General features: G+C 45.4%; 1 protein-coding gene across 2 annotated transcripts in view; it reads right to left on the reverse strand.

Annotated features, from left to right (window-relative positions):
- Positions 1–10,294, reverse strand: part of Sord (sorbitol dehydrogenase) — a 29,840-nt gene extending 19,546 nt beyond the window's left edge. The window contains exons 1-2 of one of the 2 annotated variants that reach the window (XM_090318439.1): positions 10,142–10,294; positions 95–128 (exon numbers count right to left, since the gene is read on the reverse strand). In XM_090318439.1, the coding sequence (XP_090174565.1) occupies positions 95–128; positions 10,142–10,207 (100 nt within the window). In that variant the 5' untranslated portion in view covers positions 10,208–10,294. The remainder of the gene's footprint in view (positions 1–94; positions 129–10,141) is intronic. The other variant, XM_090318440.1, reaches the window with a different exon arrangement.
- Between the last annotated feature and the right edge of the window lie 3,642 nt (positions 10,295–13,936).

Below are 13,936 nucleotides of genomic sequence, written 5' to 3' on the forward strand. Positions count from 1 at the left end.
CCTCCCACAGGTGTTTTTTTCCTCAGTTGCACAAAAGTAATGTCAATATAAAAAATATAAAACAAAATAGCAGTTCAGTTTCCTAAGAACCTACCATTTGGGCCTGGTTCAGGGACTGGATAGTTCTCCTAAAAAAACAAAAACAAAAACAAAACACACACACATTTTAAAAAAAAGTTGTTTAGCATGCACAATAATTTACCTTTATAACTAATGAGTATTTCTCATATTGAAAATAATTTTATTGTGGCTGAGAATGTGGCTTAGTGGTAGAGTGCTTCCCTAACATGCATGAAACCCTGGCTTTGATTCCTCACTACCACATAAACAAAAATGGCCAGAAGTAGTCTGTGGTGCTGGGTGCCCATAACTCACGCCTGTAATCCTAGCTACTTTGGAGGCTGAGATCTAAGGATTGCAGTTCAAAGCCATCCCGGGCACTGAAGTCCATGAGACTCTTATCCCCAGTTTACCACCAGAAAACCAGAAGTGGCACTGTGGCTCAAGGGTTAGGGCAGTAGCCTTGCGCTAAAGAGCTCAGAGACAGTGCCCAGGCCCAGAGTTCAAGCCCTTGGACTAACAAAATAAAAAAAAAGAAGTGGCCTGTGGCTCAAGTAGTAGAGTGTTAGCCTTGAGCAAAAGAAGCTCAGGGACAGTGCTGAGGCCCTTAGTTCAAGCCCCAGGTCTGGCAAAATAATAAATTTACTGTTGTACAGAGGGGTTGTCACTTCGTAAGTCAAATAATAAGTCTTACTTATTCATTCATTCATTTATTTCTTTGCTCACTTGGACTCTGGGCCTGGGCTCTGTACCTGAGTGCCTTTTGCTCAAGGCTAGTGTTCTACCACTTGGCTTTTTCTGGTTAATTGGAGGTAAGAGTCTCATGGATTTTCTTGCCTGGGCTGGCTTTGATCCATGATCCTCAGGTTACAGCATCCTGAGTAGCTAGGATTATAGACACGAGCTATCAGTGCCTGGCCTTTTCTTTTTTGGACAACATCAGCCCTTCTTTGGGTTTTCTTCAGTTTTCCCCTCCCTATTTTTTCCCCCCTTGGCAGTCGTGGAGTTTGAACTCAGGGCCTGGGCACTGTCCCTAAGCTTCTTTTGTTCAAGGTTAGCACTCTACCACTTCAGCCACAGTGCCGCTTCTGGCTTTTTCTGTTTATATGGTACTGAGGAATCGAATCCAGGGCATGCCTGAAGGCATGCTAGCCAGCATGCTTCCACTCAGCCACATTCCCCACCCACCCCCTCCTAAATTCAGTTTCATTTAAGTATTTCTTCCTAGAATGAACACAACTCTCAGACAATATTGCTGGAAAATCTGTTTAGCTTTTCACTACTGATGAACAGAACTGACCCAAACCAAGTCCTGCACAATATACAGTGCATACATAGAGCCACACTTGTCACATGCCTCACGGTGGGATCAAGTTCTGAAGCTAGGCCTGCCTGGGAACTATCAACTGATCTACAAGCCAGAGCTCAAACCTAGAGAGCTTCAGGTCCAGAAACAGCTTCATCCAACTCATTAGTGCAAATTGCCCAGGACCAAGAAAAAGTCTCTAGATGAGAATCAGACAGAAGGGATATTTGGGCTGCTAGGTCTCCACATTGCTTTCCTTACCAGGTTCTTCCGTCCTGGAGAAACATGTTCTTAGATGCCAGTTTGTTTGTACCCACAAATTCTAACAGAGAAAGGATTCAGGGAGTTTCTGGAAGGTGAATGAAGGCTATGTGTGATCTCTAGACAGCTGGGAAAGTATCTGTGCTTCTACTTTATTGTTCTACCAGAAGACATCAGTTTTGACATCTCTTACATGGAGTTTTAGGAGTCCTTGTCAACACACATTACTTCACAGGTTCAGAAAGCAATCTGGTCTCTGGTGTTGATAACAAATAGAGCAGATTTTGCCCACTAAGCTTTTTTTCCATTTCCATTTGGCCAAGATAAGGTCCTGGTGACAGGAGAAAGCTGCTGAGTGGCCAAACCTAAGTTCTTCTTTTATTAGCTCTGTGATAGCATAAGAACCAGAGGAATATACAGTATTGACAATGCTTGCTTTGTTCTTAGACTGTAAGGCACAGCTGCAGTGATTCTCTGAAACACTAGAGGGTGCTATGTTGCAGCTTGACTGTTTTCCTTAGTAAAGGAACATCCTGAAGAACTACAAATACCTCTCCTTGCATAGATAGCAATGTTACTTTTTCTTTCTTTCTCTTGCCAATTCAAATCACTCTTACAACTCAGGTTTATCTCCTGCTTCCCCTTTTTTGCAGGAGAGATGCCATATCAAGCATCAGACCATGCTATCATCAGTCCTCAACAGTGGGCATGGTATTAAAAAACAAAAACAAAAAACAACAATAGGGCCTGGAGTTCGGCCTACTGGTAGAGTGCTCGCCTAGCATGCACCTGGGTTTGATTCCTTGTTTCTAGAAGTGGCGCTGTGACTAAAGTGGTAGAGATCTAGCCTTGAGAAAGCCCAAGAACAGTCCTCAGGCCTCGAGTTCAAGCCCCAGGACTGGCAAAAAAATTTAAATTTTTTTTAAAAAGCATTAATAATAAAGATTGCTGGGTATTGGGTATTCATACCTGTAATCCTATCTACTTAGGAAGCTGAGATCTAAGGATTGTGGTTCAAAGTCAGTCTGGACAGGAGACTCATTTGTAATTAACCACCAGAAAACCAGAAGTGGAAGTGTGACTCAAAGTGGTAGAGTGCTAGCATTGAGCAAAGAACTCAGGGTCAGTACCCAGGCCCTGAGTTCAAGCCCTAAGCCTCACAACCACTAAACATAAAGTAAAATAAGAAAAAAGAAAAGACTGTAAATTTTAAGATTGTAAACATTATTCTAAGCACTCTGTGAAGCCCACATTGTTTTTCACAAAACAATCAAAGCCTAGTCAGTAAAACCCCTTGCTCTTATTTTGCTTCTGTAGTATGTTAGCTATAATCCAGTTTACTTAATCTCTTTTTCTATCTCAGATTTCAGTGGTGGCATGTTTTTCTTTATCCTTTCTTATTTTTCAGCCACTTAGGGCTGGAGAGGTAGCTGAGTGTAGAATGCTTATTTACCAGCAATACTACACACCCAAGCAACACATACAGATTTAGCTATTCTGAGATATCAGACTTTTATTTGCTTTCCTACATCCTCATTCTTCATTCTCAAAGGTATTGGGATCTGACACATGCAAGCATTTTTTTTTTTTTTGTCGGTTATGAGGCTTGAACTGAGAGCCTAGACACTCTCAAGGCTAGGGCTGTACCACTTAGAGCCACAGTACCACTGCTAATTTTCTGGTGATTCATTGGAGGTAGGAGTCTCACAGGGACTTTTTTGCCCAAGCTGATTTTGAACCATAACCTTCAGATCTCAGCCTCCTGAGTAGTGTGAGCCACAACACCTGGCTTCAGGTATCTTTCATCCTTTATATTATCTTGTCCTATATGTTCTAAAATCAGCCAGACTCAGGGCCTGGGCACTATCCTTGAACTTTTTTTTTTCTCAAGTCTAATGCTCTACCACTTGAGCCACAGCACTACTTCCTGTTTTTTTTCTGTGTATGTGGTACTGAGGAATGGAACTCAGGGCTTGTGGATGCTAGGTACACACTGTACCACTTGGCTATACTCCTAGCCCCAGGATATATATTTCCTAAATATGTCTTCATTGGTTCTCTTTCCTGAGTTCATACCCCCCACCGCCCTAGCCTCCCCACTACCCCTCCGACAACCTGTCCTACCTGTCTTCTGGGTATATAACACTTAAAAACAGGAAGATGCTTTTTCCCCTCCTGCAACTGACCGGAGCATGACCATGTGGAGGTCAGACTCTGGAATGGCCTGTCCAAGTGCAAACTGGGCTCTTTCTCCAACCCACTGTGTACCTTGGGCAGTTAGATAACCTCAGTGTGTACTCAATTTCCTCCTCAGTATAACCAGGAAGATAACAAAAGGGAATGCTGACTTGGAAAATAAGTTTCTTTTATGACAAAAGAAGTAAACATGATAGGCTGGGAATATGTCTTAGTGGTAGAGGGCTAGCCTTGAGCAAAAGAAGCTCGGAGACAGTGCCTGGGTCCTGAGTTCAAGCCCTAGGGCAGGCAAAAAAAAAAAAAAAGAAAAGAAAAGCAAGGAAGACAGGCAAAGTTGTTTCCACAATCACATCATACAATGGTTGAACCAGTTCTGGGCAACTGCAACAGAGTTGTTAAAATTGTTTTTGGAAAAAGTTATATTCCCATTGTTTTTTTGTTTTTGTTTTGCCAGTCCTGTGGCTTGAACTCAGGGCCTGGGCACTGCCCTTGTGTTTTCCTCAAGGCTAATGCTCTACCACTTGAGCCACAGTACCACTTGTAGCTTTTTCTGTGTATGTGGTACCAAGGAATTGAACCCAGGGCTTCATGCATGCTAGGCAAGCACTCTACCACTAAGCCACACTCCTGGCCCAGCTAACTATTCTTTTTTAAAAGGCTGAGGATTTGGAAGAAAGTTAGACTCCAGCAATGATTTTGAGGCTTGTTCTGTCAGCAAAAGATAAAGCCACCAAAATATGAGAAAGAATGAAAGTATTCACTTAGTAAGCCACTGGATCTCCTGTGGTCAGTTTAAAGATGGGAACAGATAAGTGTCTAGGAGTCAAAGAGGCTGCAGCTTTCAGCTATAATTTAAAAATATAGCCAGATGTGGTGGCTCACGCCTGTAATGCTAGCTACTCAGAAGGCTGAGATCTGAGGATCAAGGTTCAAAGCCAGCCTGGGCACAAAAGGAAATGGGACAAAAGAAAATGGGAAATGGGGTTTGGCTTAAGGGTAGAGCAGTAGCCTTGAGCTCAAGAGCTCAGAAACAGAGCTAGGCTCAGAGTCCAAGCCTAGTGAGCCACCCCTCCCTGCCCCCCCCAAAAAAAGATAAAGCCAACCCCTTAGATGGAAGGGCAGTAGGCATGACAGTGTGTAAAGAATACAGTGGCTTGGCCCTAGATTTTCAACAGACATCTTTGCCATTTGTTTCTGCCTGTCATGTCCCCTGTGACCCTGCCCGGGCTGCCCTGCATATGTGAGTAATTGAAAGATGTTGAGGGTAGAAAGAAAAGCCAAAGGTCCCCCAACTGGCCATTACTTCAGAGGATTTGTTCTAGCTGTGGGTATGGCACACTAGGAGTTCAAAGTAGGCGGTTGGATGCACTCCCATAGTCTGCTAAACTGGCTCCCTGCCCAGGCTGTCACTAGTCCAGGCTTTGTTCTGCAGATAACAATCTTCCTAAATTGCAAATGTTTACCATCTCCAGTTGCCCCTTCATGACTGCTTTGCGTCACTCTTGTTCTAATTCCAACCATGGGAAATACCCTGCTCTTGTTCCCCCCAGAGGCCAATTCTCCTCTCCTGCAAGATACCACACAAGACCTAACTGCTATGGGAACTTGAAGAAACTTAGGTTTGGTTGCTGGCATTTAGGTGTTTAAGAGACATACACCTGTAATCCTAGCTATTCAGGAGGCTGAGATCTGAGGAATGCAATTCAAAGCCAGCACCCGGGCATGAAAGTCTATGAGACTCTTCATCTCCAATTAACCACCAGAAAACCAGAAATGGCACAGTGTCTCAAAGTGGTAGAGTGGTAGCCTTGAGCTGAAGAGGTCAGGGACAGTGCCCAATCCCAGAATTTAAGCCCACAACCGACAGAGACAGACAGACAGACAGACAGAGACACAGGGAGACACAGAGAGAGGAGAGAGAGACAGAGGCAGATAGAGGGAGAGAAAGAGAGACATTGAGGTTGGGTTGACCTTTGTTCTAGGGAGTGGTGCTCAGGCAACACCTCCAGCAAGACCCTTCCCAGTGGCTGCCAGACTGGGAAAGTGACTCCTCCTCTCCTTTGCACTTCCCTATCTCCTGCCCCCACTCTCCCAACTAAGCTCAGGCAGGATAGCCCCTGGACTACTTTTCAACATTAATAAAGTATGAAAATTCCTTCCTAAATCAAATGAAAGAATATAAATATAAACACAGGTTAACCTTTTTTTTGCCAATGCTGGGGCTTGAACTCATGGCCTGGGCACTGTCCTGGGGCTTTCTCAAGGCTAGTACTTCTGTAAGCTTCTCCTTTGAATCCAGCTGCTTATTAATGTCTTCTGGAATTCTCAAGATTGACCAAAGAGCCATAAACTGCTTGCAGTTGAATATGAGTTTCCCTGGCTAAGGATTTCTGTTTTTGAAGTTCTTCTTCATCCATTTCTTTGTATATGCTAATGGTTTAAAATATGGGCTCTGATCTCCTGCCTAACTCCACACTTAATACACAACATTCACACAATGTGCCCAGCACAATGCCATCAAATCCTCACACATCCAACAAAATGAGTGCTAACATTATCCCTCTTCTTTCTCATGGACTTTCATGCCCTGCCTGGCTTTGAACTGTGATCCTCAGATCTCAGCCTGAGTAGCTTGGATTACAGGCATGAGCTACTCTGTCTGGCTATCCCTCTTCTCAGCATGAGGAAATTGAAGCCAAATAAAAATTGCTAAGCCAGAAAATTGAGCAGAAGCTTAAGGTTAAACACCACTCGAGGCCTCCAGGTTGACTCCAGTGAGCTGACCCTGATTACTGATGGGCTGTCTGCATCAGCTTGGCCACCACTTCTACTTGCTCCCTTCCAAGTCCCAGATCTTCTGCATCTAAAACAGAAGAAAGCGTGGAGCATGGCCTAGTGGTAGAGTGCTTGCCTAGCATGCACGAAGCCCTGATACATATATCACATGTCTATCACATATATGACATATATGTATATATTATATAAGAGAAAGGCAATGTTTGACTTAAAGATGAGTGTGTATCTTTGCTCTTGGTGTTTCACTTTTTATTTATTTTTTATTTTTATTTTTTTTGCCAGTCCTGGGCTTGAGCTCAGGGCCTGAGCACTGTCCTTAGACTTTCCCAAGGCTAGATCTCTACCACTTGAGCCTCAGCACCACTTCTGGCTTTTTTTTTTCCTATGTATGTGGTACCGAGGAATCGAACCCAGGTCTTCATGCATGCTAGGCAAGCACTCTACCACTAGGCCAAACTCCTGGTCCCTCACTTTTTTTTTTTTTTTTTTTTTTTTGCCAGTCCTGGGGCTTGAACTCAGGGCTTGAACACTGTCCTTGGACACTTTTTGCTCAAGGCTAGCACTCTCTCCCACTTGAGCCACTGTGCCACTCTATTTTTTTCTGTGTATATGGTACTGAGGGATCAAACCCAGGGCTTCAGGCCTGCTAGGAAAGCACTCTACCACTAGGCCACGCTCTGGGCCCCATGTGTTACACTTTTATTACTTAGGTTCAGGATCTCTAAGTCTGACCTTTAAGTATGTGACCTTTATGATTAGGCATCTTTTAGGAAAGAATGTAATTAGGCCTTAAAACTGATATTTATCTTTGAGATAAGGAATGCAGCCAGTCTTAAAGATATTTATCCTTGACATTCAGAAACCCTATAAGCAAAGAAGATATTGCTTCTGCCTTTTTAAATACATTCCTTGCTTCTGGCAGGTAGTTATTATATTTTCTGGACCAGGTGATGGATTTGGGGAATGAGGATCACCCCAGGCAACTCTCCTACTCGGAGTTCCTAAGACAGGGACCATTTTTGTTGGTTTGTTTACCAGTCCTGGGGCTTAAACTCAGGGCCTGAGTACTGTCCTTGGGCTTTCTCAAGACTAGAGCTCTACCACTTGAGTCACAGCATTTCTAGCTTTTTCTGTGTATGTGGCACGAAGGAATCGAACCTGAGGAATCAAACACAGATCTTCATGCATGCTAGGCAAGCACTCTATCGCTAGGCCAAACTCTGGGCCTGGCAAGGACCATTTTTAACTGTGGTCCTTTATTCTGCTCCACCAAAAAAAAAGAGCCCACAGCCTCAAGTCCTCACCTAGCTAGGAAGAATCTTTATGCTTAAGTTTGGTGATTCATATTACAAAAGGTAAAAATAGGCCAGGCATGGTAGCTCACGCCTATAATCCTGACTACTCAGGATGCTGAGATCTGGGGCTCTTGGTTCAAAGCTAGCCCAGACACTAAAGACCTTGACACTCCAATTAACTACTAGAAAACAGGAAGTGGTATTATGGCTCAAGAGATAGGGTGGTGGCCTTGGGCTGAAAGTGCACAGGGACAGTGCCCAGGCCTAGAGTTCAAGCCCCATGACTGACAAAAAAAAAAAAAAAAGTGAAAATACACTGGGAATGTGGCTCAGTGGTAGAATGTTTGGGTTCAGTTCCTCAATAGCACATAAACAGAAGAAGTCAGTGTTGGGCTTGAGCTCAGGGTTTGAGCACTGTCCTTGGACTTTCTCAAGGCTAGAGCTCTACCACTTGAGACTCAGTACCACTTCCAGATTTTCTATGTATGTGGTACCGAGGAATCCAACCCGGGTCTTCATGTATGCTAGGCAAGCATTCTACCACTAGGCCAAACTCCTGGCTTTTTCAGCTTATGTGGTACTCAGAAATACTGAACCCAAGGCTAGTAGACAGGCACTCTACCACTAAGCCATATTCCTAGACCCCAACCACTGAATCTTAAAACAGCCGGGAACTGGTGTTGTAGACATTAGACAGTACAGAGGCTCCCCAAATTAGAGCTTCCTTTGTATTCTTTGAAGGAGAAGATGGGAGCATCAGTGATGGCTGGTACTGGCCTCACTGAGTTCCACTCCAGCCTCATTTGAACTGGACTTTGCCAAAAGAATTCTCACATGATCACAGGAAGGATTCAGCAGTTCTTAGAACTTTAGTTCCCATAGTCAAAGTCAAGGTGTCAGCCAGATGTATACAGAATGTTCCTTTAGGAGCTGGGCATGGTGGCTCATGTAATTCTTGCTATTCAGGAGACTGAGATCTGAGGATCAAGGTTCAAAGCTAGCTGGGGGCACTAAAGAACAAGAGTCTTATCTCCAATTAATCACTAGAAAATGGGAAGTGGGGCTGTGGCTCAGAGGTAGGGGGATAGCCTTGAGCTGAAATGCTCAGGACAGTGCCCAGGACCAGAGTACAAGCTCCATAACCCCCCCCCCCAAAAAAAAAGATGAGTGCCGAAACTACGTGTGGACTAAGGTACATGCAAGGTAGGCTACATGCTCATTCATGGCTAGCATTTTTTTTTGGCCAGTCCCAGGGCTTGAACTCAGGGCCAAGCACTGTAGTTGAGCGTTCTCAAGGCTAGAGCTCTACCACTTGAGCCACAGCACCACTTCTGGCTCTTTCTATGTATGTGGTACTGAGGAATCCAACCTGAGTCTTGGTGCATACTAACTAGGCAAGCACTCTACCACTAGGCCAAACTCCTGGGCCCTAAAGCTAGCATTTTCTGAGCACTAAATGTTAGTTACTCTCACAATGGCAGTAGTCAGTCTTGAAAGTTGTTTTTTTTTGTTGAGTTTTTGTTTTGTTTTTTCCAGTCCTGGGCTTGAGCTCAGGGCCTGAGCACTGTCCTTGGACTTTCTCAAGGCTAGAGCTCTACCACTTGAGCCTCAGCACCACTTCTGGCTTTTTTCTATGTATGTGGTACTGAGGAATTGAACCTGGGTCTTTGTGCGTGCTAGGCAAGCACTTTAACCACTAGGCCAAACTCCCGGCCCGGGTTTTTTGTTTTTGTTTTTTTTTTCCTTAAACAGGCCCAAATAAAGGAGATTAAATGCTATTTTCACTGTTTTTAAATTAGTCTTTTTATTTCACGTTCTGTACTGCCCTGCCTGCCCAGAGAAGTTTTGGGCAGATCTAAGCTAGATTCCTTGTATATCTCCCCCCTCCTCTCTTTTTTTAATAGTTAACAAGGGTCTCGACTGAGTTTGAGCTGGCAAAGAGGAAGGGTTCCACATATTTTCAGCAGCTCTGGGTGCAGGCCACGTGCCAGGCACAGGACTGAGATTCGAAGACACAAGACAAGGTGGTTCCTTCAACGATAACCACAAACTGCCACCCCACCCCCACCATCGCAGTAATCAGAGCAGATCTGGGCTGCAGGGTGCTGAGCCCTGGCAGCTCCAGCCTGGGCTGTGCTGGAGCTGGGGAGCCCAGACCGCCGCCGGTGGCGGAGGGAAGTGAGGCAGGGTCCAGTGTGCTTCCCACCCTTCTTCCTTCCCCTTTTACCAGACGAAGGTCCCCAGGTCCGTGCACCACCAGCGAGAGGTTTTCGGCTTTAGCTGCTGCCGCCATGTCGCTTTCTCTCTCTCTCTCTCTCTCTCTCTTTCTCTCTCGCTCAGTAATGCAGGCTGCAGTGGAGGCTGTTGTCTGCTGGACTGATGGTGGCTCTGGTCGGTGGCCGCAGGGGCCAAGGGTCCAGGATATGGGGCAGAGGCGGGGCCTGGACTTAAAGGATCGCTTGCCCTGGGGCACGCGCCTGGAGGGCCAGGGGTGGGGCCGCCTTGGATCTTGACAGCTGTGGGCGGGGCTGGCGCGATGGGGCGGGGCCTCCTCTTCCCGGACAGCGAGGGGCGGGGCTGGCCGGGAGGAGCCAGGCTTGCTTTGCCCGGTGGCTGGGGTCGGAGGGCGCGCTGGGCAGCCCATGCACCGCCTCCCTCTCCCGCGTGTTGTTTGCCCCTGTCAGCAGCACTCAGAGTGGGTTGCCAGAAAGCTAGCCCATAAAGGTGGCCGCCAGCAGCAGCTCGCTACCGAAAAATGGGCTTGGGGAATGTGGGCAGTGGTAGTGAATGCAGGTTCTCAGCGTCAATACCAAAATCATACTGTAAATCTAAGTCTGAGGTGAGCCCCAAGGGTATGCTACCAGAATGACAACGATGAGGCTGCAGGTAGCCCACTGTGTTCCATGTTGGTTTTGAGACCTCAACATCCAGCAAAAGGTCCGTTATGATGCCCGGAGTGTGGTTTAGTAATGACTCAAATGAGAAAAGTTTACTTTAAAAAAAAAAATCTCTTGGATGATGCTGGGAGTTTGGCCTAGTGGTACAGTGCTGGCCTAGCATGCCCGAAGACCTAGGTTCGATTCCTTGGTACCACACACATAGAAAAAAGCTGGAAGTGGTGCTGTGCTCAAGTGGCAGAGTGCTAGCCTTGAGAAAGTCCAAGACAGAGCTCAGGCCCTGAGTTTAAGCCCCAGGACTGTCAAAAAAAAAAAAAAAGGCTGGGAGTTTGGCCTAGTGGTTGAGTTCTTGCCTAGCATGCACAAAGACCCAGGTTCAATTCCTCAGTACCACATAAACATAGAACAAAAAAAGGCCAGAGGTGGTGCTGAGGCTCAAGTGGTAGAGCTCTAGCCTTGAGAAAGTCCAAGGACAGTGCTCAGGCCCTGAGCTCAAGGCCCAGGACTGGCAAAAGAAAAAAAGAAAAGAAACTTTGATGTAAAAATCAATGTTAATAAGTTCTTTAATGAAAATGAAAAGAAACCTCTTGGAACAGCTGAATTTTTGTTGTTACAGAATTCAAACATCTTGTGGCAGTTCTACACAATTTCCTAACAGACATCAGTATTCATCATCATGAGGAACAGGCTTGTACAGGCATTTTACTCAATAAACCATAAAGTACTTGCTTTGTCTTTGTGGTGGCCTGCCTATTTGGCACAGTTTCTCTGGACTTCTGTTTGACTTTCCCAAACAGCACATTCTCTCCACTTTAACACATTCTTAGAACATGGCTTAAGAATAAGGCCTTGAGGGCCGGGAGTTTAGCCTGCTGCTACAGTGTTTACCTAGCATACACGAAGACCCGGGTTTCATTCCATTCCCCTGGTTTCATTCCATTCCCCTGGTTTCATTCTATTCCTCGGTACACATATATAGAAAAAAGCTGGAAGAGATGCTGTGACTCAAGTGGTAGAGCTCTAGCCTTGAGAAAGCCCAAGGACAGTACTCAGGCCCAGAGTGCTACCCTTGAGCAAAATTGTCCGAGGACAGTTTTCCTAGGCCCTGAGTTCAAGCCCCAGGACCAGAAAAAAAAAAAAAGCTGGTGCAGTGGCTCGCACCTGTAATCCTAGCTATACAGAAGGCTGAGATCTGAGAATCAAGGCTCAACGCCAGCCAGGGCACAAAAGGACCTAAGGCTCTTAACTCCAGTTAACCTCTAGAAAACAGGAATTGAGGCTTGGCTCAAGGGTAGGGTGGCAGCCTTGAGGTGAAGAGCTCAGGGAGTCCTATGACAAAAAAAAAAAAAAAAAAGGAAGAAAGAAAGGCAAAAAGAAAAAAAAAAGGGCTCTGAAGGGGCTAACAATGTCCATCAATGAAATGTACTCACTACCTTACCTATGTAATTGTAACCCCGCTGTACATCACCCTGACAATAAAATTAAATTTATTTTAAAAAGGGGCTGGGAAGCTGGGCGAAGTGGCTCACACCTGAAATCCTAACTACTCAGGAGGCTAAGATCTGAGGATCTCTGTTCAAAGCCAATCAGCCTGGGCACTAAAGTCCTTGAGACCTCATCTCTAATTAACCACTAGACAACTGGAAATGGCCCTGTGGATCCAGGGGTAGGGCGGTAGCCTTGAGCTGAAGAGCTCAGGGACAGTGCCCAGGCCCAGTGTCTAAGCCCCACGAACAACCAAAAAAAAAAAGAAAGAAAAGAAAAGGCTAGGAATGTGACTTAGTGGTAGAGTGCTTGCCTAGCATGCACGATGACCTGGATTCAATTCCTCTGTACCACATACATAGCAAAAAAAGCCAGAACGGTGCTGAGGCTCAAGTGGTAGAGCTCTAGCCTTGAGAAAGTCCAAGGGCAGTGCTCAGACCCTGAGCTCAAGCCCAGGACTGGCAAAAAAAAAAATTTTTTTTGGAGGTTGTGGGACTTGAACTCTTGGCCTGGGCATTGTCCCTGAACTCTTTAGCTCAAAGCTACCACCCTACTCTTTGAGCCACAACACCATTTCTGGTTTTCTGGTGGTTAATTGGAGATAAGCGTCTCACTGACTTTAATGCCAGGGCTGGTTTTGAACTGTGATCCTCAGATCTCGGCTTCCTGAGTAGTTAGGATTACAGGGGTGAGCCACCATGCTCAGCTGGTTTGGATCTTGAGTATTCCTCAAAAGGTCCATTTGTTAGGGCTGAGAGTTTGGCCTAGTGGTAGAGTGCTTGCCTAGTGTGCCCTTAAAGAAGATGTGTGGATCTTCCTTGTTTTCTTTTCTTTTAGCCATGGATGAGTGGCTTTGCCTAACTACCAATTCCATCCCTGTTGTGTTGCCCAGGTCCAGGTAACCTTGGACTGAAACTTCCAAATTGTGAGCCAAAATCAATCTTTGTAAGTTGATTATTTCAGCTCTTCTAAAAGAATAAGCCAAAACAAACCTTTTCTCATAGTAAGCTGATTTTCTCAGGTCCAAAAGCATGAGCCACCATTGCCTGGCTTTCTCTCTTGTTTTTTATGCTGGAACTGGAGCTTGAATTCATACTTAAATTTTCATTGAGACTTGCTAGAAATGAATACATACATTCAGAAGTTATTAGTCGTCTTGGTCAATAACTCATCACTTAATTCTGTAAAACTCTATGGAAATCTAGAAAGAAAAATAATCCAAGAGTGGAGTGCTAGCAGCTCTTGCCTATAATCCTAGGTACTCGGGAGATTGTGAGCCAAGGATCAAGATTTGAAGCCAGCCTCGGCAGGAAAGTGAACCACCAAAAAAGGCTGGAAGTGGAGTTGTGGCAATAGAGTGCCAGCCTTGAGCATAAAAGCTCAGTGATAACTCCCAGAACCTGAGTTCAAGCCTGAGTACCAGCAGGGAAGTGGGGAAGGAGGGAGACAAGAAGAGGGAGAAGGAGAGGGAGAGAGCAAAGGCAAAATAGAGGGAAATGGAGAGGGAGAGATCAATTGCAAAGTGTGAATGGGGTGAAACAAGATGAAAAAAAAATTTACAGGGCTGGAGCTGGGCATCAGTGGCTCCTACCTGTAATCCTAGCTACTTAGGAGGCTGAGATCTGAGCATCACTATTCAA

This window comes from Megascapheus bottae, chromosome 25 (genome assembly GCF_031878675.1).
Source record: "Megascapheus bottae isolate mThoBot1 chromosome 25, mThoBot2.hap1, whole genome shotgun sequence".
NCBI classification, from domain to species: Eukaryota; Metazoa; Chordata; class Mammalia; order Rodentia; family Geomyidae; genus Megascapheus; species Megascapheus bottae.